Below are 27,065 nucleotides of genomic sequence, written 5' to 3' on the forward strand. Positions count from 1 at the left end.
GAGAACCAAGGGAGTGGGTTGGCTCACTGATAAAGCCGTAATTGGGATGTAGTGGGCAACGCAGTTACACTGTGGAAGTGTCGCGTACTTGGTTAACTTGGAAGAGGATTGGAAATCTAGTAACCCCAAATTAATCAATGTGTACGTAGGTGTTTGATTTTTTTTTTAAACAATCTAACCTATCTTTTTTAAAAATTTTTTATTTAAATTCAATTTAATTAACATGTACTATATTATTAGTTTCAGAGGTAGGATCCAGTGATTCATCAGTTGCATATAATACCCATTGCTCATTACATCAAGTGCCCTCCTTAATGCCCATCACCCAGTTACCCCATCCCCCCCACCCCCTCCCTTCTAGCAACCCTCAGTTTGTTCCCTATAGTTAAGAGTCTCTCATGGTTTGTCTGCCTCTCTGATTTCATCTTATTTTATTTTTCCTTCCTTCCCCTATGTTCATCTGCTTTGTTTCTTAAATTCCACATGTGAGTGAAATCATATGGTATTTGTCTTTCTCTGACTGACTTATTTCACTTAGCATAATAGTTCCATCCACATCATGGCAAATGGCAAGATTTCATTCTTTTTGATGGCTGAGTAATATTCCATTGTCTATATATACCACATCTTCTTTCTCCATTCATCTGTCAAGGGACATCTTGGCTATTGTGGACATTGCTGCTATAAACATTGGGATGCAGGTGCCCCTTTGAATCACTGTGTTTGTATCCTTTGGACAAATATCTAGTACTGCAATTGCTGGTCTATCTTCTTCTCAGTCAGCTGTCATTGGAATGGACAAAATGTAAGGTCCGAAGCACTGGAGTTGGTTCTGCCCCCCAGGCTCATATGGCATGCTCAGAGGGATGACACTGGGTTTGATTTTTATTCAGTGTCTTACCTGAAGAATGGGGCCGCTGTCCCACATGGGCAGAAATGGTTTCGGCTCTCCATTCTCTGTGTGCGTGCTCACTCGCGTGCACTTTTGCCACTTACCTCCCCTCTTACAGCACTGTGGCGCCTCTCTCCTTTCTTGCAGATGGATGGTTTCTAGCCTGCTTCCAAACCCCACCTCGGCTGAGTGTTGGGCAGCCCTTCTACATGATCCTATGACTCTTGATATGGACGCAGTCCTGTCAGACTTTGTTCGGTCCACGGGGGCAGAACCTGGTCTGGCCAGAGACCTGCTGGAAGGTAAGCGGGCCTTGTTGTCCCCATGCCACTCTCCTGGGCAGAAGAACCTCGAACCAGTGAAAAAAGATAAGATTTTTGTTACCTGACGGTGGTGGGACTGGGCTCATTAAGAGTAAAAAAAAGGTGTTGATGATGAAATAGTTTGTGTTATTCTTGGCTTTATTTTGAGTATGGAAGCAATAACTCAGCACTCTACAGTAAAACTGCAGAAGGCATTATTAGCTCAGCTTTGCTTTGCATTAAAGCTTAAAGATAGTCAAAATTTATCAGAAATTACTTTTTTAAAGGAAATATATAACAGAGCAGAAATAATAGAACATTGAAGAGAACACTTTTGTTGGAGACCTGAACATTTCTTATCTCTATTGTGGCTGAGACAAAAATACTTTAGGCGAAGGAAAACCACGTAGTAGCCAGTAAATAGACGGTAGTAATTCATACTCAAGAAGGCTGAACTCCTCCTTAAACCTTAAGTGTAGATATCGTTTGTTACGTGGAAAGTGTGCAATTTCTGTCTCAGACTCTAAAATGGACTTACTTTGTGTATTTTTAAAATCTTTTTGTGTACTTGTGTGTGGTGGGGTAAAGATGAGAGGCGGGAAGAGCCTGTCATAACTTCTCAGAACAAACAAATGTGTGAAAGAATTTGTAAATAATTTCTCTTGGCTTCAAATGTATAAACTGCTGTTTATGGAATTAGCTAATACTTGGTTAAGTTATTCTAAGTCACAATTATCCCTTAGTTCACTTAGGAAGCAATATGGATTACTACACATTTGTATGATGGTGGAGGTAACTATTCAAATCCCATGGAAAACTCAGAACCACCTCTTCAAGGGCTCTGAGAAAATGCCAGTAGGCCAGCAACAACAGTGTCAATTTTAACTTTCCCTGAAGCTCCCAGAATTTCAAGCAAACTCAGGGTTCAGAATAAAAATGCGTAGCAAATGTTTGTGATGCACATAAATCGAAGTGCGATTCTCACCGCCCACCCCCTCCCCAGCACGCCGATTGTCGATCCCCTCCCTGACAGTCCCATTGCTTTTCCTCCCTGAAGTGAGCAGCCATGCAGAGAGGCAGGTGCAGAGTGAGGTTGGCAGCGAGAGCTGGGGCCAAACGCAGACCCAGCCACTTACTGGCTCTGCACCACAGAGGGCAGATTATTTTCTTCCCTTAACCTCAGTTTTTCCTGTATATCAATCCTAACCCTAACCCACCTTCCAGGGTGATTGTGCACATTCGAAACCGTGATGCCAAATGCTTGCTGGAGTTACCCACGGGTAGCAGAGGTTCCAAAAGCAGTCGACAAAGATCCTGTTCATCACTGCAGTAGCACTGACTTGCTCTGAATTATCTGGATAGCCTTAAGTAGGAAACGAGAGTTGTCAGCCCTTTTCTTCCTTAATTTTATTTTTTAAATGAAAATACCAAAAAATTGATCTTTTGGGGTATAGTTCTAAGAATGATGCATAGATTTATGTTATTACTAGCAGTCTCAGACACAGAACCACCTCGGCCCCCACCCCCGCATCTGCCCCCCTGCTGTGTTTGATCGTCATGCCCTCTCCCACCCTGTCCACTGGCAGCCACTGCTCTGGCTCCTGTCATATTCGCTCTGTCTCTTCCAAGAATGCCATATAAATGGAGTCATGCAGAACCTAACCTTTTGAAACTGGCTTCTGTTCACTCAGCATCACTATTTTGAGATTCATGCAAGTTGTGCATGTCAACAGTTTGTTCCTTTTTATTGCTAAGTGCTACCCATCCTAGAGATGGACCACAGTTTGTTTATCCAGTTACCTGTGCAAGGGTGTTTCAGTTGCTTCCAATTTGGGGCAATTATGACTAGAGCTGCTCTCAGATGTGTATTTGACAACTGGGGCTTCTGTGAACATCATTTAAATTTTTCCACGGTGCACACACAGGGGTGGGATTTGCTGGCTTATATGGTAACTGTATATTTCACTTTACAAGAAACTGCCAAACTGTTTTCCAGAGAGCTGAACCATTTTGCATTTCCCCAGCAATGTAGGAGAGTTCTGGCTGCTCCACGTCCCCATCAGCACTTGGTATTTCTTTTCTTTCTTACTATTTTCTCCATTTCTCCTAGGTGTGGAATGGTATTTCTCCATCACTTTGGTTTTCATCTCCCCACTGACTAATGATGTTAAATGTTTTGTTATTATTCTCCATGTGTATCTTCTCTTTGGTGAAATGATCATTCAGTTCTTCTGCCTATTTCTAAGTGGAGTCATTTGACTTCTTGTAGTAGAATTTTGAGAGTTCTTTATATATTCTGAGGATAAATCGTTTGTCAGAGATGGGGTCTGCAAATACTCTTCTCTAGTCTGTGTCTTGACTTCTTATCCTCTTGCCGGTACCCTTTGCAGAGCAAAAGTTTTTAATCTTGGTGAAGTCCAGTTCATCATTTTTTCTTGTATGGATCATATTTCGGGTAACATGTTTAAGAACCTTTGCATGACCCTAGGTCGTGAGGATTTTCTCCAAGGTGGTCTCTTGAAAGTTTTCTACTTTAGATCTCTGACTATTTTGAGTGGATTTTTTTAGAATATCTGGGCTAGAGTTCATTTGTATACATATGGGGCTCAAATTGTTTCAAAACCATTTGTTGAAAAGATTATCCTTCCTCTGTTGAATTTCCTTTGCACATTTGTCAAAAACCAACTAAACGTATCTGTGGGAAGCTAATTCTTGATGCTGATTCTGTTCCATTGATCAATATGTCTGTTCCTCTGCCAGTACTTCTCCATCTTGATTAGTGTAGCTTCTTGGTGAGTCAAAGTCAGCATGATTCTTCTAACCTTATTTTTCTCTTTCGAAAGTGTTTCAACTATTCTCTTTCCTTTGCCTTTCCATATAAATTTGAGGATCAACTTATGTCTCTCTCTAAAATTTCCTGCTGGGATTTTGATTGGAATTGTGTTAAATCTGTAAATCAATCCTATGTTTTGCCTTACAATCAATAAAGTCAGTGTAGCCATACTTCCCATTTATTATTTCATCTCTGAATTATTTCATCAGCATTTTGTAGTTTTTAGCATATGGACCCTATACATGTTTGTTAGATTTATATATAGGGGTTTTTGAGCTATTGTAAATGGTTTTTTTTTTTTTAATTTCAGTTTCTAATTGTTCATTGTTAGTACAGAGAAATATAATTGATTTTTGTGTGTTGCCCTTGTATCCTACAATCTTGCTGAACTCAATTATTTGTCCTAAGGTATATGTGTATGTATACACCCTCATGCATGTGTGCACACGTGTGCATGCATGTGTGTGTGTGTGTTTGTGTGTGTATTCCTTTGGATTTTCTACATAGACAGTCATGTTGTCTCTGAATAGAGATAGTTTTATTTCTTACTCCAATGTGTATGCCTTGTATTTATTTTTCTTGACTTATTGCACTGGCAAGGACTTCCAGGAAGAAGGTAAATGGTAGTGGTGAAAGAAAGCATCCTTGCCTTGTTCTTGATCTTAGGATGGAAGCGTACCCCCCCAACAGTCTTTCACTGTTATGTAGAATAGCTGTAGGGCTTTTTTTTTTTTAAAGATTTTATTTATTTATTTATTATTTTTTTTAAGATTTTATTTATTTTTTAACAGAGAGAGAGACAGCGAGAGAGGGAACACAAGCAGGGGGAGTGGGAGAGGGAGAAGCAGGCTCCCCGCTGAGCAGGGAACCCAATGTGGGACTCGATCCCAGGACCCTGGGATCATGACCTGAGCCGAAGGCAGACACCGAATGACTGATCCACCCAGGCGCCCAAGATTTTATTTATTTATTTGACAGAGAGAGAGCACAAGCAGGGAGAGTGGCAGGGGGAGGGAGAGGGAGAAGCAGGCTCCCTGCAGAGCAAGGGAAGCCCAATGTGGGTCTCGATCCCAGGACCCCGGGATCATGACCTGAGCCAAAGGCAGTCACTTAACCAGCTGAGCCACCCAGGCGCCCTAGCTGTAGGTTTTTGTAGATGTTCTTTATAAGGTGGAGGAAAGTCCTTTCCAAAATATTTTGTTGAGAGATTTATCATGAATACGTGTTAAGTTTTTCAAATGCATTTTCCATGTCAATTGATATAATTAAGTGGGTTTTTTTCCCCTTCTTTAAACTGCTAGTAAAACAGATTATATTGATGGCCTTGTAATAATAAACCAGGCTGTCAGCTATTATTTAAAGATTTTTGTACAACACATTTTTCTCTTCTGGGACTCAGATGATAGGAGTCTTAGAATTTATTATTGTCCTCAGATCACTACAATTCTTTTAAAAAAAAAAAGATTTATTTACTTTAGAGAGAGAGAAGAGGGAGGGGCAGAGGGAGAGAAAAAAGCAGACTTCTCAGAGTGCAGAGCCCGAATTGGGTCTCAGTCTCACAACCCTGAGATTATTTTTTTTTAAAGATTTTATTTATTTATTTGAGAGAGAATGAGAGACAGAGAGCACGAGAGGGAAGAGGGCAGAGGGAGAAAAAGACCCCCCGCTGAGCAGGGAGCCCGATGTGGGACTCGATCTCAGGACTCCAGGATCATGACCTGAGCCGAAGGCAGTCGCTTAACCAACTGAGCCACCCAGGCGCCCACAACCCTGAGATTATAACCTAAGCTAACACCAAGAGCCAGATGCTTAACCAACTGCCCCATGATCATTACAGTTCTGTTCACTTTCTCATCTTTTATCATCTATTGTTCCAATTAGATCATTTCTATTGATCTATTTATAAATTTACTATTTCCTCTGTCAGCTCTATTTTGTTACTTATCCCATCCAGTGAGTTTTTTATTTTGGTTGTTAAATTTTTTTTTTTTTCTAACATTTCCACTTGATTCTTCTTTATTTTTTTCTGTTTCTTTGCTGAGGCTCTCTATTTTTCAAGAGTGTCCTCTTCTCTTTTTTTAATTTTATTTATTTATTTATTTATTTTATTCTTATGTTAATCCCCATACATTACATCATTAGTTTTTTTTTCTATTTTTATTTTTTTTATTCTTATGTTAATCCCCATACATTACATCATTAGTTTTAGATGAAGTGTTCCATGATTCATTGTTTGTGCATAACACCCAGTGCTCCATGCAGAATGTGCCCTCCTCAATACCCACCACCAGGCTAACCCATCCTCCCACCCTCCTCCCCTCTAGAACCCTCAGTTTGTTTTTCAGAGTCCATTGTCTCTCATGGTTCGTCTACCCCTCCAATTTCCCCCGCTTCATTCTTCCCCTCCCGCTACCTTCTTCTTCTTCTTTTTTTTTTTTCTTAACATATATTGCATTATTTGTTTCAGAGGTACAGATCTGTGATTCAACAGTCTCACACAATTCACAGCGCTCACCATAGCACATACCCTCCCCAGTGTCTATCACCCAGTCACCCCATCCCTCCCACCCCACTCCAGCAACCCTCAGTTTGTTTCCTGCAATTAAGAATTCCTCATATCAGTGAGATCATATGATACATGTCTTTCTCTGTTTGACTTATTTCACTCAACATAATACCCTCCAGTTCCATCCACGTCGTTGCAAATGGCAAGATCTCATTCCTTTTGATGGCTGCATAATATTCCATTGTATATATATACCACATCTTCTTTATCCATTCATCTGTCGATGGACATCTTGGCTCTTTCAAGAGTGTCCTCTTCTGTTGTAAAATATTTATAATAACTGCTCTGAAGCCTTTGTCAGATAATTCCAATATCAATTTCATTTCAGTATTGCTATTGAAATGTCTGGTTTGGCAGGGGGAGTTGTTTGGTTTTTTTGTATGCTGAGTAAATTTGCATTGTATTTCTAAACATTTTGGAGATTATGTTTTGAGACTATAGTTGTTGTTTAAAATTATGGCACATGTTATTTTTGTTTTAAATTGCCCCAGTTGGTTTCAGACCAGAAGTTCCAGGTTCCACAAGACTTCTGTGCATTGTGGTTCCAAGGTCAACTCTATTTGGATCTGTCTCATATGTGTACCACCTAGTGGCCAGTCTGAGACCTGGGCAGTAGTCTGTCCCATATTTCACTACTCAAAGCCTCTGGGATCTGTTTAGAGTCAGATTCATACATGTACAGCTCAGGGGTAAACCCAAGAGTTCATAAACAACTTTAAGGGGTTGCTTTCCCAAATTTCTGCTTCATTGTAATCTCCTCAATAGTGCTGGGTCCCTGAGCTTTGTTTATTCCCACATTCCTACAGATTTGATTTGACTTTGCTTAGGTCTGAACTAAGCAATCAAAATCCAAAATGAAAAAAAAGTCACGGGGTTTACCTCTGGGGACCATAACTCCCATGACTAAAGAAGAAGATTTCCCTGTTTCCCAGTTTTTATTTCCTGCCATCCCTCATTGCTGCCACAAAATTGCTTCAGCTCTGGGGCACTAGAGAACTGAGAAATTTTTTTGAAGAAAAAAAGACAAATGAGGGGTTTCTACACACTCTCTGAACATTAGAGACCCCTTTTCTGCTTCTGGGGCCAGAGCTAGAGGGCTTTTCCTGGAGCTAATGCCCACTTCTGGGTTTGGGGCTGCACTGAGTTCACATGTGGGAGACTGGAAGAAAAAGTGATCAACCCACCACCAGTTCTGGGGTACTTTGAATTACGGTCTTCTTCCCCCATCTGCCTGCTCTCACATACTCCTCTGAGTCCCCCAGCAGCTGCTCCATGCATTCTGTCCTGGTGTCCCACTGCTTTCAGCAGGGGAGATGGGGTGCAGTGTCCTTGCTCCAGCTCACCTAGGATGGAACCTGTCCTCTGTCTTTACCAGTGGAGAGACTATGGTTACACATGGATGTTGGGCTCTTTCAGTTGTGAGAGTTATTTGGGTCAAGATTTTTCCAAAAGCCAGTGTTTCAAAGAATGAAATCTTTTCTTTGTGATCTTGCTAAGGGTAAAACCACATGGTGATGGCAGAAGCTGGGTGAAAAAGTCCATGGGCCCTCTCTGCACTGTTTTTTAAACTTCTTGTGAGTGTTTTTAATTACTGATTTCAAAATAAAAAGTTTAAAACACACATACAGTGATGGGAATCACAATAGAGCAGAGGACAGACAATGAGAAGAAAAAATAACATAGGTTGATAAAGACCCTGGCAAAAAAAGACAGGATAGGGACAGCAGAATAGAAGGACAGAAGGACAGAGAAAATGCACACTGATCTGCCTCCGGTGAAAGGTGCATCCTTACATGGCTGTCTGATCCCTTCACATCTGCCTATTGCATGTTGGCTAAGTGGCCTTTCTGAAATAAGTTTGGGTTGAATGATTCTGTTGCCCCAAATCCTTTGATATCCCCTGTTACCTGTAGAATAAACTCCTCTACATGGCACTCAGTTCCTTTCAACCTGTGCCCCATTCCATCCCTTCCACCTCGTCTCTAGTAAAATTCTTCACCATCCTTTTCCCCAGACACACCATCCACCCCTGTGCTTCAGCTTAAGCTCAGGTCATGTGCTGCCCACTCTCTCTGCACACACTCTGTCTCACTCTTGAGACTGGACTCCTCTTCCAGGTTGGTGTATGAGCTCCATGACAGCAGGGACGATAGCAGGTTTTGCTCACTGTGTCCCTCCAACACCCAGTACATGCCAGTCCCTCAGTGGGATGATCTGGCTGCTGGGCACACAGCAATAAGCAACCAGATGAAAATCCTCATCCTCATGGAGATAGACAGTAAGTAGCATAAATAAATTATATAGTATTTTAGTGGATAGTGCTATGGAGAAAACTGTATCAGAGGGAGGGGAAAGGGGGTATAGATGTGAATACAATTTTTAATTAGGGTTGTCAGAGAAGGACTCATTAATAAAAACAGGATCTGAGCAAAGATTTGAGGCATGAGAGAGTAATGACATAGCTATCTGGAGAAAGAAGTTTCCAGCAAGAGCTGGAATTAATTGGTCATTCTTTGCCATTCCTCAAACCTTTGTAGACTTCTATTGTCACATATATTTGATTTTGTCTTATTTTATAATTAATCACATACTTATTTTCTCATTAAATTAGATGTTCTTAAAATCAAAGACAATAACATTGACAATAGTAGTTAGCATTTATGTTGCATTGTTATATGCCAGACTCTAGGCTCTTTAAATGTGATGTCTCATTTAATACACACAGTGAATTAGAAAAGTGTTAGATTTCCCATTTTATAGGCAAGAAAGCTGAAGCTAAGAAAATTCCCTGAAGTTATACATCCAGAACATAGCAGAACCAGCATTTGAACCCAATTGTGTCACTCAATGCCAGGTTCTTTCTGCAAAAATATCTACAATTTATCTTCATGCCCACTGTCCTTCTAGAGGATAACAGCACTTTGTGTTGCTGTATGCACTCAAAAGAGTTTTAACTAATCACCAAAGGGATGTTTTAGTAACCCATCTTATGATGTGGCTAATTAACTTTTCAAATAAAATATTACTTTAATAGACCACAAAACTATTCAAAAAATAGAACTAATAGCTAACGATCAGATGCCAAACACTATCTGGCCACTTTAAAAATGCTAAAAGCTAGTTAAAAAGATTTTTGAGTGGCCAAACACATGAGTTGTTTATACAGCGTCCGTTCCCTTCTTAAAGACAAAGCAACTCTCATGCTTTTATAATAACCATGAATCTTAGGCCTTGAAGCTCTACCAAGATATTCTTTCAGTGTACCCAGGCCTTACTTTTGTTGTGACCCAAAGAAAAAAAAATCCTCAAATAAACAGCCAAGTTGCATTTAGGAAGAATATTAATTGGAAATTAACATCTCACATGTCCCTAGTATAATCCTTCAGAATCCTTGTGGAACTTGCAAAGTTAAGGAAAATAATGGCAACTAAGTTAAATTGTATTCTCCAAAATATATATATATGGAAGTTGTCTACATACTTTAAGATGCATGTATATTTACCAATTGAGTTGAAATTTGACAACTAAAGTACTTAGAGTTGTTTATGGGGGAATATAACCTCTTCTGCAATCCTGGGCCCCTTAGATTTGAAGTATATATGGTTTGGAATTTTGCGTATGGCGTCCTTTCTTGATCCAGCTCACACGAGAGGTAACTCCCAGTAACTTACCAGTCATATTGACAGGCTATTCCATTAACATTTACATCTGGCCTATGAAAACTTTTCCACAATTGGGGACAGCAGCTGCTGACTTAGATAACTGTAATAATGCCCCAAAGAGTACACCCAAGAAATGGGAGAGGGGATGAAGGCAACTGAGAGAAGAATGTGTTTAGTAAAATTCTCACATTAGCCCACCAGCTGTGTATGGGATCTGCCCACAACAAACCCACATAGTTGTCTGTGGAGCATTCAGCAGAGTGGACAAGATGAAATTGGAAGTGGTAGGAGAGCCAAAGGGGACTCTGCCTGAAGACCGGCCAGTTGCCATCACTGACCCAGGACTTAAACACACAAGAAACTGAGGTAGGCTTCAGAATAGTTACTCTTTTAATTAAAATGAGAAAAGTGTTCCAAGGCCAGATATCCCAGGTGTGTGTAATCAGAGCATTCTTTCTCTTCAGTCAAGCTAGATCTGAAGCCCAGTCTTGAACACATGCCATTCTATTTACCAGAAGAATTCACTGCTGTAAGTTTTTCAGGTTTGCATAATTAGAAAGCTTGAGTGGGATCATCCTTGGGTGGGAACGAAAAAGTGGCTTGGCGACCTTGAATCCTAAGCAGGAGTTAAGAGGAGGAGAAGATCTGAAGGGCTCTGGCCAGTGAGTCTAGAAATTCTGAAATGAAGACACTCATTGTTCTCCCTGCTGTCCTGCTGCCACTGGGGAGAGCTCTGCCATTACACTAGACATATTTAAAATAATACAGCCAAAAATAAAAAGTCCTGTTCAGGATCAGACTTCCAAGATGACTCCTCTGGTCTGGCCCCGTTTAGGAAGACACATACTCTCTTTAGATAGGGGAGAATGTTTAAATACTCTTGAAACAAACTGAGATCCATTACAACCATGTGTGAGGAGTTTCCTTTTGGGATGCTAATCAATGAAGTAGATCTTATTTCCCTCATTTCCTTTCCATTAGGGTAGATTGTAACCCCAGGTACCATCACTGGCCTATTTTATTGGCTTTACTCAAGAAGCTGTCCCATCTTGGCTACTTGAAATGAAATGTTTCCTCTCTGGAAAGCCAATCATGTCCAAGACAGTCTTTCTCAATGGAGATTTCCACCTGGGCTATCCCATATCCCCCACCTTTTGGAGTTCTTCCACCTTGCTTTGCTGATGTGCACATTCCTAAGAGGCTTCCGCCCAGTGCAGTCAGTAATGTGGACTGAAATTAATTGTGTTGAAGAGGGAGGGTCAAGAGAACACCATCCCCTGGTGGAAGATCCTCTGATATTGTGGCTCAGAATTGGAGTCATAAAAGTTAAACATTTTTTAAGATAAAAAGTAGCTGTGCAAACCAAAATCAATTAAAAATTTGGGGCAGGAAAGGGGAAGATGCTACATATCAAGAATTCATACTTAAGCAAAAACAATGATGTGGTCAGTCTGCAAGCATGTATTGAGGGCCTCTGACCTGGATGTTGGAGATCCAGTATGGAAGAAGGAAGGGCTGTGCCTTCTGCCCTCAATTACTTAACAACCCCCTGCTATCACAGTCAGGTAAATGGCCAAAATGAGGGATCCAAGAGGAGAACCCAGGTCAGCTTAGGGTGGTCCAAGATGATACCATAGGTTTCTGAGGCTCAGAGGTGGAATAGGAATTTACTAGGCAGAAAGGGGTGTGTGTGGGGGGGGGGGGGTGTGTGTGTGTGTGTAAGGCAGGGGGGTTGCATATTCCAGTCAGAGGGAAGAGCATTTGCAAAGGTATGGAAGCATAAAAATCAGAAAGAGAAGGAGCTCAGTATTGCTGTGTCACAGACTATGACTGGAGGGGAAATGGCAGGAGACAGATGAGACTGCGTGGATGGACACATCTCAAAGCGCCTGGTGTTCCATGCAGAGAAGTTACGTTTTAAGCAGTGAGAAGCACTGAAGGGAAGTAGGGAGGTCACAGGAAACATTATGAGACTAGAGTGCAAAATAGATTGTATCCCATTTCTAAATCCTAATTGTCTATGGTTCTGCTTGAAGAACTATGCCTGCCAAAAGCATGAGGAGCATGAGGGTCAGAGGGAAAGGGGATCATTAATTAGCCACAGTCCTCATGGTAGCAACTGGTGGCACTAGCGTTTATATCTCTAAACCAGTAAGGAGATTTCTGCTACTTTCCAGACAAGGGATAATGGGCAAATGGCATGAAATGCCATCTGTGCCTGTACATTGCGTCAGTAAGTTATGGGATCAGCCTCCCAGTGAGCTGGTTCCTTCAAATTCCCACCGTGATCAAGCATGCTTTGGGGAATCAGTCTCACAGACGGGCTCTGGTTGCTTCCAAGACATGGATCAAGGACAGGATTGGAGTGGGCATTTCTCATTATTAAAAGCCCACTTGATCAGCCATGCTGTACTCATATAAAAGCTCAGGGGTGACCTATAGTCTGAATGAATAGGATGTTTGCTCATGGCACCAAGAATTGAGGAGGGTCCTCTAGCTACTGGTCCTCAGTTGCCCTCATTCCTCTGGGTTGCATTTATCCCATTAGCAGACACCCCTCAAGTCTGGGGCTCCCCTTGGAGCACTGAGTTTGTGGGAAGGTGAGGCCAGGCTTGTGTGTAGCCACAATTTTTTGGTGGTACCCAGCATTTTCTATATATATAATCATATCACCTGCAAATAGTGCTACTTTTCCCTTTATGAATCAGAAACCTTTTATTCCTTTTTCTTGCATGATTGCACTAAGATTTCCAGCACTATGCTGAATAGAAGTGGTGAGAATGGACACCCTTGCCTTGTTTCTGATCTTGGAAGGAGAGTTTTTAACCTTTCAGTGTTGAGTATAATGTTAACTATGGGGCTTATCATATCGGATCTTTATTATGTTGAGATATATTCTTTCTATACACAATTTCTTGGAAGTTTTTGCCATGAAAGGATGTTATATTTTGTCAAATGCTTTTCTGCCTCTATTGAGATTATCATATGATTTTTATCTTTCATTCTGTTAATGCAGTGTATCACATTTATTGATTTGCGTATGTTGAACAATCCTTGCATCTCAGAGATAAATCTCAAATGATCATGTTGTATGATCTTTTTAATGAACTACTGAATTTAGTTTGCTAATATTTTGTTGAAAATTGTTGCATCTGTATTTATCAGGAATGTTGACCTCTGGTTTTCTTGCAGTGTCCTTATCTGAATTTTGTATCAGGTTAATCCTGGCCTCATAAAGTGAGTTTGGGAGTATATCCTCTTCTTCAGATTTTTGGAAGTTTTCAAAAGATTGGTGTTATTTCTTCCTTAAATGTCTGGTAGAATTCACAAGTGAAACCATCTGGTCCTGGACTGTTCTTTGTTGCAAAGTTTTTGATTACTGAACTATCCCCTTACTCATTATTGATCTGTTCAGATTTTCTATTTCTTCATGATTTAGTCTTGGTAGGTTTTATGTCTCTAGCAATTTATCCACTTTTTTTTTATATGTTCTCCAATTTGTTGGCATATAACTGTTTATATGGTCTTGTACGATTCTTTGTATTTATGTGGTATCAGTTGCAATGTCTTTTCTTTCATATCTGATTCTATTTATTTGAGTTCTCTCTCTTTTTTTTTTTTTCTTGGTAAGTCTAGCTAACACTTTGTCAATTTTGTTTATCTTTTCAAAAAAACAGCTCTTAGTTTCATTGGTCTTTCTATTGTTTTTCTGATGTCTATTTTATTTATTTCCACTCTGATTTTTATTTCCTTCCTTCTATTAACTTTGGACTTAGTATTTCTTCTTTTTCTAGTTCCTTGGGGTATAAAGCTAGGTTGTTTATTTCAGATCTCTTTTTTTTCTTAATGCAGGCATTTATCACTATAAAGTGTCCTCTTAAGACTGCTTTTGTTTCATACCATAGGTTCTGATATGTTGTGTTTCCATTTTCATTAGTTTCAAGATTCTTTTTCATTTCCTTTATGTTTCTTCTTTAACCCAATGGTTGTTCAGGACTGTGCTGTTTAATTTCTAAATATTTGTGAATTCTCCAGCTTTTCTTCTATTGTTGATTTCTTGTTTCATATCACTGTTGTCAGAAAAGATAATTGGTATTATTTTAATCTTCTTAAATTTGTTAATATTTGTTTTGTGACCTATCATATGATCTATCCTAGAGAATATTTATGTGTGCTTGAGAAGAGTGTGTATTCTGCTGCTCTTGGATGGAACGTTCTGTATATGACTGCTAGGTCAACTAAATCTAAAGTATAATTCAAGTCCAGCATTCCTTGTTGTTTTTCTGTCTGGATGATCTATCTATTGTTGAAAGTGGGGAATTGACGTCCCCTACTATTATTTTGTTGTTGTTTTTCTCCCCTCTAATCTGTTAGTTTATGTTTCATGTGTTTAGATGCTCCTGTGTTGGGTGCATATGTATTAAGTACTGTTATATCTTCTTGATTAATTGACTCCCTTACCATTATATAATACCTTCTTTGTCTCTTGTTACATTTTTGGTGTAAAGTCTATTTTACTTGATATTAGTATAGCTACCCTGTTCTCTTTTGATTTCCACTTCCACAGAATATCTTTTTCCATCCCTTCACTTGTAAACTATGTGTATCCTTGCAACTGAAGTGAATCTTTTATAGGCAGCATATAGTTGGGTATCGATTTCTATCCATCCAACCACTCTGTGCCTTTTGATTGGAGAATTTAATCCATTTACACTTAGAATAATTATTGATAGGTAAGGACTCACTAATGTCATCTTATTGTTTTCTGGCTGTTTTGTAGCTCCCTTTCTCCTTTCTTCCTCTTTTGTGGCCTTCTTTTATGGATTGATATTATGTAGTAGTATGCTTGGATTCCTTTCTCTTTATGTTTCATTAATTTACTGTAGTTTTTTGGTTTCTGATTGCCATGAGGCTTACATAAAACTTTTTTTCTACCATGAATATTTATTAATTTTATATTAAGTGAAAGCTGTAAGCATCATACACATATATAGAGTAACAGTAGCTGGCTATAACTCCTCACCAGAGATTCTCCTTCCATGTCTAATATTGGAAGATCAGGGTTTAATTTTAATGAGGTAAAAGGTAAAATTTTTTTTTATTATGTTATGTTAGTCACTATACAGTACATGATTAGTTTTTGATGTAGTGTTCCATGATTCATTGTTTGCGTATAACACCCAGTTGCAATACATGCCCTCCTTAATACGCATCACCAGGCTAACCCATTTCCCCATGCCCCTCCCCTCTAAAACCCTCAGTTTGTTTCCCAGAGTCCATTGTCTCTCATGGTTTGTCTCCCCCTCTGATTTCCCCCTCCTTCATTTTTCCCTTCCTTCTCCTAATGCCCTCCATGCTATTCCTTATGTTCCACATATAAGTGAAACCATATGACAATTGTCTTTCTTTGCTTGACTTATTTCACTTAGCATAATCTCCTCCAGTTCCATACATGTCGATGCAAATGGTGAGTATTCAGCCTTTCTGATGGCTGAATAATATTCCATTGTATATATGGACCACATCTTCTTTATCCATTTGTCTGTTGAAGGGCATCTCGGCTCCTTCTACAGTTTGGCTATTGTGGACATAGCTGCTGTAAAGAACTTCTCAAACTCAACACCCAAAAAACAAATAATCAAGTCAATAAATGGGTGGAAGACATGAACAGACACTTCTCCAAAGAAGACATACAAATGGCTAACAGACACATGAAAAAATGTTCAACATCATTAGCCATCAGGGAAATTCAAATCAAAACTACATTGAGATATACCACCTTACACCAGTTAGAATGGCAAAAATTAACAAGGTAGGAAACAACAAATGTTGGAGAGGATGTGGAGAAAGGGGAACACTTTTACACTGTTGGTGGGAATGCAAGTTGGTACAGCCACTTGGGAAAACAGTATGGAGGTTCCTCAAAAAGTTAAAAATAGAGCTACCCTATGACGCAGCAACTGCACTACTGGGTATTTACCCCAAAGATACAGATGTAGTAAAACATCTTATATTTTTTAACAATTTATTTTATGCTGATAACAGCAACATCAATCATATACAAAAAGTCTACCCTTTTACTCCCCTCTTTTGTGTCTTTGATGTCATAATATCTCTTTTTATATTGTGTATTCATTAAAAAAATATTGTAGCTATAGTTTTTTTTTTTTTATTCATGTGACAGAGAGAGAGAGAGAGGGAATATGAGCAGGGGAGAGAGGCAGAGGGAGAGGGAGAAGCAGACTCCTTGCTGAGCCAGGAGCCTGATATGGGGCTCGATCCCAGGACCCTGAGATCATGCCCTGAGCTGAAGGCAGACGCCTAACCATCTGAGCCACCCAGGTGCCCCTGTAGCTATAGTTATTTTAATACTCTTGTCATTTAATCTTTCTATGTAACACTCTACCATATTACAGAATTAGACTATTCTGAATTTGACCATAAGCCTACCTTTCCCAGTGTGTTTTATATTTTCATATTTTTTCATTTTACTCATTAGTATCCTTTCATTTCAGCTTAAAGAACTCCTTTCAGCATTTCTCGTAAGGCAGGTCTCACAGTGATGAACTCCCTCAGCTTTTGTTGTCTAGAAAAGTCTATCTCCCCTTCATTTCTGAAAGATAACTTTACCACGTATAAAGTATCCTTGGTTGGAAGTTTTTTTCTTTCAGTATTTTGAATATATGATCCCACTCTCTTCTGGCCTGTGAGATTTCTGCTGATTCCACTGACACCCCTTTGGGGGTTCCCTTATGAGTTACACACTTTTTTTTCCTCTTGCTTCTTTTAAGATTATCTCTTCATCTTTGATTTTTGACAGTTTTATTATAGTGTCTTGGAGAGAATCTCTTTAAGTTGATTTTGTTTAGTGACCTATGAGCTTCATCAATTGGCTATCCAAATCCTGTTCCTGATTTGGGAAATTTCCAGCCATTATTTCTTTAAATATATTTTCTGCCTCCTTCTCCCTCCCTTATGCTTCTGAGACTTTAATAATTTACAAATTGTTTTTTTTATTTTATCCCATAATCATGTAGGCTTTCTTCACTCTTTTTCATTCCTTTTTTCTTTTGTACTCCACTGACTGAATGATTTCAAAGATTCTGTCTTCTATCTTACAGATTCTTTCTTCTGCTTGATTCATCTACTGTTGGCACTTCCTATTGCATTTTTCATTTCATTCATTGTATTCTTCAGCTCCAGGATTTCTGTTTGGTTCTTTTTTATGATTTTCTTTTTTTTTCTTGTTAAACTTTTCATTTTGTTTGTATATTGTTTCCTGATTTTGTTGAATTATCTTTCTGTGTGTCTTGTAGTTTGTTGGGTTTCCTCAAAACAGCTGTCTTGCATTCTTTATCAGCTAAGTTGCAAGATCTCCATGTCTTTGAGGCCAGTTACTGAAAGATTATTATGATCCTTTAGTGGTGTAATGTTTCTTTGATTTTTCATGTTCCTTGAAGTTTTGCATTACTGTCATCACATTTGAAGTAGCAGTCACCTCCTCCAGTCTTTACTCACTGCCTTCAGGGGAGAAATACCTTCCCTCAACCAAGCTAAGGATTTTGAGGCTTTCTCAGACCTTCTATGGATACACCTGCTCCATGTTTCCTGCTCCCTCTTGTGGCAGAATTCTTAAGCTTGTATGACTTCTGATCTGCCATGCTGACAAGCCTCCATTTTGCTTTCTCAAAGGCAGTGCTAAAGCTCAAGTTCTGGTTTTCAAACAGATATCTTCCTAGAGTGCAGATCTGAGCCAACTTTCTGTGTGTGCTCACTAGCCATCTGCCAAAGCTCACTTTCACCAGTGCTTGGGGTGCCCACTGGCCAGTTGGGGTATCCATAGGTGAGCTGTTCCCAGTGGCTCATGGGCAGGCTTTTTGATGGAGTCCATGAGGCAGTTAGTGGGATCCACATCCCTTTAATGCCCCTTAAGAGTCCTATCTGCCACTCTCCCAGCCTTCTCCCACCACCCAGTCATGCAGTTCATGACTCAATAATCTGGATCAGGTTAGCCTCCTGGCAGTGTCCCACATAGCAGGGGAAGCTGGTGCTTACCTACATAATCTGGCTCTCCCCTGTGGGAGAAATCATGGACCAAGAGGGTTTCTGTTGGTATTAAGCTGTGCTGCCTTGGGGAAGCGATGATGCAGGTAAAGTCAAACTGTTCCTCTAATCTTTTCCAGTGTGACCAAGTCCATATGTTTTTTCTTGCTCTGACATTGTGCTGGAACTTCTCCTCTAGAAACCTGGATTTCTAGGTTCTCTCATCTATGGGTGATATCTAAAACAGTGTTTCACATGGGCTCTCAAACTGTAGCCAAGAGGAGCTGAAAGGTTCATGGCAGAGTCCACAGCTGGGACTGAGGTCTGCATGCCTATTACCCAACACATGGGTAGGTGAGACTTCTCCTGGATCCCAGAGTTGCCACAAAGGCACTTTTGTCCATGAATGAATGGCAAATTATTCTTGGAGCGGGGAGTGGACAAAAATGCAAGATGTCTTATTCCACCATGATGCTGACATCACCTCTTTATAGTCTTTAATTTGAATTGAAATTGCTAATAGCCAAACTGTGGAAAGAGCCGAGATGCCCTTCAGCAGATGAATGGATAAAGAAGATGTGGTCCATATATACAATGGAATATTTCTCAGCCATCAGAAAGGATGAATACCCAACTTTTACATCAACATGGATGGGACTGGAGGAGATTATGCTCAGTGAAATAAATCAAGCAGAGAAAGTCAATTATCATATGGTTTCACTTATTTGTGGAACATAAGGAATAGCATGGAGAACATTAGGAGAAGGAAGGAAAAAATGAAGGGGGGTAAATCAGAGGGAGAGATGAACCATGAGAGACTATGGACTCTGAGAAACAATTTGAGGGTTTTGAGGGGGGGTGGGAGGATGGATTAGCCCAGTGATGGGTATTAAGGAGGGCACGTACTGCATGGAGTGCTGGGTGTTATATGAAAACAATGAATCCTGGATCACTACATCAAAAACTAATGATGTATTGTATAGTGACTAACATAACATAATAAAATTAAATTAAAAAAAAAGAAATTGCTAATATGGACTCACGATGTATTTTATTTGAAAAATAGATATTTCCTAGATCTGTTCACTACAGTCTTGGAAACAACAATCAACTAAGCAGTGAGCAACTCTAGTGTCCAAATTTTGGGTGCCATTTATCATTTCTCATAAAAGGAGTCAGGGCTCCTTGGAGAAATGTCTGATTCCAGTTCTGGGCAAGATGTCAGCTGAGCCAGGAACCCTGTAACCAGAAAGTAGAAAAGCTTTCATATGTGACCTGGTCTTATCAAAAAGACAAGAGCCACTCTGGAGAAGCTCCCGTAGACAGAGGTGTGATAACTGAAACATCAATAAGCACAAGTATAATAATTGTATGGTTCTGAACACATCAAATATGTTTACATACATGAATTTGTGATGGAACTGAAAGATAATTCATTGATAATTTTTGGAAGATGCTAAGGAACCAATTCATTATTTTGAAAAACTGGGATAATAATAAAGGAAAATAAGTATTGTCCTGCCCTTCTAATAACACTTAGTATCACTGTGTAACTAGTTAATGAGAGGAAGGTTCTCTATAAATATTTGAGTTTAAGAAGAAGGGCTGATAGAATTATAATATCACTATTTTGTAACCTCTATTGAATCTAGACAGGGATCTTCAGTAGCTGATAATATCACAAAAAGAGATTATCAGCCATTACATGCCTCTTAATAGCAGTACCAACAGCACTTATGAAAGTCTTGCTAAAAGTGAAATGAACCTGAGTCTGATCAAAACCCTAGATAGTCACCAAATGACAGTAAATACAAAGGATGGAGGAACTTGTTCTATGATAACACAAGTATGCAATAGCTAAATCTAGGCTGTAGGTTTCTTCAAGAAATAAATTCTGGGGTAAATTCCACAGATCAGGAGTTTGTTTCCTTTTTCTTTAAGTTGCCAGATAATACATGTTTTAGCTTTTATGGGCCAAGCAGTTTATTCAGCTCTGCTGTTGGAGCATGAAAGCAGCCACAAACAATGGGTGCAACTGTATTTTAATAAACTATTTCCAAGAGCAGACATACAGCCCGTGGGCCATAGTTTGCCAGCCCCTATTATAAATTTAAAAAGGTTTAAAGGACACATCAACCATTCAAAATGTATGCACATTACTTAAATTTCGATTCAAGCAAACTATAAAAAAAAAAAAAAAGAAAAAGGGGGGCATCTGGGTGGCTCAGTCAGTTAAGCATCTAACTCTTGGTTTTGGCTCAAGTCATGATCTCAGTGTCCTGGTATCAAGCCCTGTGTTGGGCTCCATGCTCAGCAGAGAGTCTGCTTGAAGATTCTCTCCCTCTGCACCTCCCCCCACTCTCTCTCTCTCTTTCTGTCTCTCAAATAAATAAATCTTAAGGGGTTAGCCTGGTGATGGGTATTAAAGAGGGCACATTCTGCATGGAGCACTGGGTGTTATACACAGGCAATGAATCATGGAACACTACATCAAAAACTAATGATGTAATGTATGGTGATTAACATAACAATAAAAATTTTAAAAAACAAAAACCAAAAGGAAAAAACTGACTTTTCTGTAATAAATAAATAAATAAATAAATAAATAAATAAATAAATCTTAAAAAAAAAAAGAAAGATGATAAGACAATATGAGAAACTTGAACACAACACTTACTGGGTATTTGATATTAAGGAATTATTGGTAATTAGTTCTGGGGAGGTTATACTAAGAAAAATATACACACTGAAATATTGATGTATGAAATATCAAGCTGAGATTTGGAGGGTGGGGGAATGGGTGGGACTAGAAATGAAACAAGATTAGTATGAGTTGATTATTCATTAAAACTGGGTGATGCATGCACATGGGTCCATTGTAATCTTCTGTATACTTCTGAATATGTACAAAGCTTTCCAGAATAGAATGTTTTATTTTTTTTATTTCAATTAAGGTTAGTTAACATATAGTGTATTATTAGGTTCAGGGTAGAGTTTAGTGATTCACCGGTTGCATGTAATACCCATTGCTCATTACCTCAAATATCCTTCTTAATGCCCATCACCCAATTACCCCTTCTCCCCACCTCCTTCCTTCCAGCAACTCTCAATTTGTTCCCTAGAGTTAAGAGTCTTTTATGGTCTCCCTCTCTCTCTGTTTTATGTTATTTTATTTTTCCCTCCCTTCCCCAATGTTCATCTGTTCTGCTTCTTAAATTCCACATGAGTGAAATCACATGGTATTTGTCTTTCCTGACTGCCTTATTTTGCTTAGCATAACACCTTATAGTTCCATCCATGTCGTTGCAAATGACAAGATTTCATTCTTTTTTATGGTTCAGCCATACATGTATATACCACTTCTTCTTTACCCATTCATCTGTCAATGGACATCTGGGCTCTTTCCATATTTTGGCAATTGTGGACATCTCTTCTATACACATTAGAGTGCATATGCCCCTTTGAATCACTATTTTTTTTATCCTTTGGATAAATACCTAGTAGTGCAATTGATGGGTCATAGGGTAGTTCTATTTTTAACTTTTGGAGGAATCTCCATACTGTTTTCCAGAGTGGCTGCACCATTTTGCATTCTCACCAACAGTATAAGAGGGTTCCCCTTTCTCTGCATCCTTGCCAATATCCGTTGTTTCCTGAGTTGTTACTTTTAGCCATTCTGACAGATGTGAGGTATTATCTCATTATGGTTTTGATTTGCATTTCCCTGATGGTAAGTGATGTTGAGCATTTTTTCATGTGTCTCTTAGCCATTTGTATACTTCTTTGGAAAATGGCTATTCATGTCTTTTGCCCATTTCTTGACTGGATTTTTTTGGTTTTTGGGTGTTGACTTTGATAAGTTTTTTATAGATTTTGAATACTAGCCCTTTATCTGACACGTCATTTGCAAATATCTTCTCCCATTCTGTTGCCTTTTAGTTTTGTTGATTGTTTCCTTTGCCATGAGAAGGAAAGGACTCCTGATGAAGGCCCAATAGTTCATTTTTGCTTTTGTTTCCCTTGCCTCTGGAAATGTGTCTAGCAAGAAGTTGCTGTGGCTGAGGTCAAACAGGTTGCTGCCTGTGTTCTCCTCTAAGATTTTGATGGATTCCTGTTTCACATTTAGTCTGTCATCCACTTTGAGGGTTTTTGGTGTGTGTGTGGAATAAAAAGGTGGTCCAGTTTCTTGTGCATATGGCTGTCCGGTTTTCCCAACATCATTTGTTGAAGAGACTGTCTTTTATCCACTGGATATTCTTTCCTGCTTTCTTGAAGATTAGTTGACCATAGAGTTGAGGGTCCAGTTGTGGGTTCTCTATTCTGTTCCATTGATCAATGCGTCTGTTTTTGTGCCAGTACCATACAGTCTTGATGATTACAGCTTTGTAATACAGCTTGAAGTCCAAAATTGTGATGCTTCCAGCTTTGGTTTTCTCTTTCAACATTACTTTGGCTATTCGGGGTCTTTTCTGATCCCACAGAAATTTTAGATTTGTTTGTTCCAGCTCAGTGGAAAATGCTGATGTTATTTTGATAAGAATGGCATTAAATGGTAGATTGCTTTGGATAGTGTAGACATTTTAACAATATTTGTTCTTCCAATCCATGAGTGTAGAATGTTTTTTTCCATTTCTGTGTATTCTTCAGTTTCTTTCATAAGTGTACTATAGTTTTCAGAGTACAGATCTTTAGGTTTATTCCTAAGAATCCTATGATTTTTAGTGCAATTGTAAATGGGATCGATTCCTGGATTTCTCTTTCTTCTGCCTCGTTACTGTATAGAAATGCAACTGACTTCTGTGCATTGATTTTATATCCTGTGACTGCTGAATTCCTGTATCAGTTCTAGCAATTTTTTGGTGGAGTCTTTCAGGTTTTCTACATAGAGTATCATTTCTTCTGCGAAGAGTGAAAGTTTGACTTCTTTGCCAATTTGGATGCCTTTTATTTCTTTTTGTTGTCTGATTGCTGAGGCTAGGACTTCTAGTGCTATATTTGAACAACGGTGGTGAGAGTGGAGAGCCCTGTCATGTTCCTGACCTTAAGGGAAAAACTCTCCGTTTTTCCCCATTAAGGATGATATTAGCTGTGGGTCTTTTGTATATGGCCTTCATGATTTTGAGGTATGTTCCCTCTATCCCTACTTTGTTGAGGGCTGTTATCAAGAAAAGATGCTGTATTTTGTCAAATTCTTTTTTTGCGTCTATTGAGAATATCATATGGTTCTTATCCTTTCTTTTATTAGTGTGGTGTATTACGTGGATTGATTTGTGAGTGCTGAACCACCCCTGTAATCCAGAATAAATCCCACTTGGACATAGTAAATAATCCTTTTAATGTACTGTTGGATCCCATTGGCTAGTATCTTGTTGAGAATTTTGGGTCCATGTTCATCAGAGATATCGGTCTGTAATTCTCCTTTTTTAGTGGAGTCTTTGTCTGGTTTGGGGATCAAGGTAATGCTGGCTTCATAGAATGAGTTTGGAAGTTTTCCTTCCATTTCTATTTTTTAGAACAGTTTCAGAAGAATTGGTATTAATTATTCTAGAAATGTTTGATAGAATTCCCCTGGGAAGCTATCCAGTCCTGGACTCTTATTTGTTGGAAGATTTTTGATTACTGATTCAATTTCTTTGCTGGTTATGGGTCTGTTCAGATTTTCTATTTCTTCCTGGTTCAGTTTTGGTAGTTTATATGTTTCTGGGAATTTATCCATTTCTTCCAGATTGCCTAATTTGTTGGCACATAGTTGCTCATAATATTCTCTTACACTTGTTCATATTTCTGAGGTGTTGATTGTTATCTCTCCTCTTCCATTCATGATTTTATTTATTTGGGTCCTTTCTCTTTTCGGTAAGTCTAGCTAAGGGTTTGTCAATCTTGTTAATTCTTTCAAAGAACCAAGTCCTAGTTTCATTGATCTGTTCTATTTTTTTTATGCCTATATCATTGATTTCTGCTCTAATTTTTATTATTTCCCTTCTCCTGCTGGATTTAGGCTTAATTTGCTGTTCTTTTTCCATCTCCTTTAAGTGTAAAGTTAGGTTGTGTACTTGAGACTTTTCCTGCTTCTTGAGGAAGGCCTGTATTGCTATATACTTCCCTCTTAGGAACACTTTTGCTGCATCCCAAAGGTTTTGAACTCTTGTGTTTTCATTTTCATTTGCTTCCATGTATTTTTTTAATTCTTCTTTACTTTCCTGATTGACCCATTCACTCCTTAGTAGCATGTTGTTTAACCTCCATGAATTTGTGGTCCTTCCAAATATTTTCTTGTGGTTGACTTCAAGTTTCTAGCATTGTGGTCTGAAACTATGCATGATATAATCTCAATCTGTTTGTACCAGTTGATTCCTGATTTCTGACCCAGTATGTGATCTATTCTGGAGAACATTCCATGTGTACTTGAAAAGAATGCATATTCTGCTGCTTTAGGATGAAATGCTCTGAATATATCTATTAAGTCCATCTGATCCAGTGTGCCTCTCAAAGCCCTTGTTTGTTGATCTGCTTAATCTGTCCATCACTGTGAATGGGGTGGTTAAAGTCCCCTACTATTACTGTATTATTATCACTGAGTTTCTTTAAGTTTGTTATTAATTGATTTATGTATTTGGCTGCTTCCATGTTAGAAGCATAAATACTTACAATTGTTAGATCTTTTTGTTGGATAGACCCTTTTATTAAGATATAGCGTCCTTCTTCATCTTTTATTATACTCTTTGGTTTAAAATCTAGTTTGTCTGATATAAATATGGCTACTCCAGCTTTCTTTTGATGTCCTTTAGCATGATAAATAGTTCTCCACCCCCTCACTTTCAATCTGGAGTTGTCTTGGGGTTTAAAATGGGTCTCTTGTAAGCAGCATATCTATGGGTCTTGTTTTTTTTTTTAATACATTCTGATACCCTTTGTATTTTGATAGAGGCATTTAGTCCATTTACATTCAGAGTAATTATTGAAAGATAAGAATTTAGTGCCATTGTATTACTTGTAAAGTTGCTGTTCCTGTAGATTACCTCCGTTCTTTCTGGTCTTTGTTACTTTTCATCTCTCTCTTCACTTAAAGCGTCCCCTTTAATATTTCTTGCAGGGCTGGTTTAGTGTTCACAAATTCTTTCAGTTTGTTTGTCCTGGAAGCTCTTTACCTCTCCTTCTATTCTGAATGACAGCCTTGCTGAATCAAGTATTCTTGGCTGCATATTTTTCCCATTTAGCACGTTATATATAAGCCAATCCCTTCTGGCCTGCCAGGTCTCTGTGGATAGGTCTACTGCTAGCCTTATGTGTCTACCCTTATAGATTAAGGACATCTTCTCCCTAGCTGCTTTCAGAATTCTCTATCTTTGTATTTTGCAAGTTTCCTTATGCTATGTCATGGAGTTGACCTGTTTTTGTTCATTTTGAGGGGAGTTCTCTTTGCCTTTTGGATATAAATGCCTGTTTCCTTCCCCAGATTAGAGAAGTTCCCAGCTATAATTTGTTCAAATAAGCCTTCTGCCCCTTTTTCCTGCTCTTCCTCTGGGACTCCTATGATATAGACATTATTTCATTTTATGGAATCACTGAGTTCCCTAAGTCTAACTTCATCATCTAATAGTTTACTTGCCCTCTTTTTTTCAGCTTCATTATTTTCCATAATTTTATTGTTATATCACTGATTCACTCCTCTGCTTTGCCCATCCTCATTTTTATGGCCTACACTTGGGACTGATTTCGGTTATAACATTTTTAATTTAAGCCTGACTAGATTTTAGTTCTTTTATTTCTACAGTAAGGGATTTTCTAGTATCTTCTATGTTTTTTTCAAACCCAGCTATTATCATTATAATCATTGTTTTAAATTATAGTTCAGACATCTTACTTATATCTGTATTGATTAAATCCCTGGCTATGAGTACTACCTCTTGTTCTTTCTTTTGGGATGAATTTCTCCATCTTGTCATTTTGTCCAGAAAAGAAAAGAAAGAAAAACAACAACAAAATAATAACAACAACAACAACAACAACAAAAAAAAAACTAGGTCCTGGGTGTGTTTTGATCTGTTAGAAGAAACTAGATCTCAAGAAATAAAGGAAAAAAGAAAAAATATATATATATACAGAGAGAGAGAGAGAGAGAGAGAGAGAAATAAAATACAATGAAAGGAAACAAAAAGTAAAAAATATACAAAGTATATATAAAAATAAAAATTTTTAAAGGATAAAAAGAATTGAAAAAATAAAATAAATGAAAAAATTACAATAAAAAAATAAAGAATAAAAGTACAAAAGGGGCTAGATACTATTTTCCCCTGAAACTTTGCAGCCCTCTATGATCCGTAAACTTGGTGCCATTGAGTTGTTTGTGGTGCTCTTCTGGGGGAGGGGCCTGTTGTGATTTTTGGGTGGATTTGCCCTAGTGGAGATGCACCTCCAGAGTGCAGGGAGGCAAGGCTTGGTATATGCAGCTCTGGCCTCCACTAGGTGGTACTATTTTGCTCCCTGAAGGCTTTTATTACTGATGAGTGGGATGAATATGGCTGCACCCTGCTCTCTAGCCCTCAGCTGAAAATTTGCACCCCCCACTCTTCATTGAGCCTTCACAGAAAAGCAGTCAATCACTCTTGTCTCCCCAGTTTCCATCAGAACTCTGTGTTCATCCTGCCTGTCTCTGAGTGTTTTTATCTCAGGCACACACAACTGAGTTTCAAAACTCCCAACTTTTAGGGACTCCCATGGCAGGGACCCATGCTGTTCCTCCCAGGGAGGGTCTCACCATGCTTCT

At 38.8% G+C, this 27,065-nt stretch overlaps 1 protein-coding gene across 1 annotated transcript in view; it reads left to right on the forward strand.

The window, feature by feature from the left end:
• Nucleotides 1–790: 790 nt before the first annotated feature.
• Nucleotides 791–27,065, forward strand: part of OTUD7A (OTU deubiquitinase 7A) — a 156,391-nt gene continuing 130,116 nt past the window's right edge. The window contains exon 1 of the mRNA XM_035024320.1: nucleotides 791–1,194. Coding sequence (XP_034880211.1) covers nucleotides 909–1,194 — 286 coding nt within the window. The 5' untranslated portion in view covers nucleotides 791–908. The remainder of the gene's footprint in view (nucleotides 1,195–27,065) is intronic.

Source organism: Mirounga leonina, unplaced genomic scaffold (genome assembly GCF_011800145.1).
Source record: "Mirounga leonina isolate KUSES-001 unplaced genomic scaffold, KU_Mleo_1.0 Mir_178, whole genome shotgun sequence".
In the NCBI taxonomy this organism is placed as follows: domain Eukaryota; kingdom Metazoa; phylum Chordata; class Mammalia; order Carnivora; family Phocidae; genus Mirounga; species Mirounga leonina.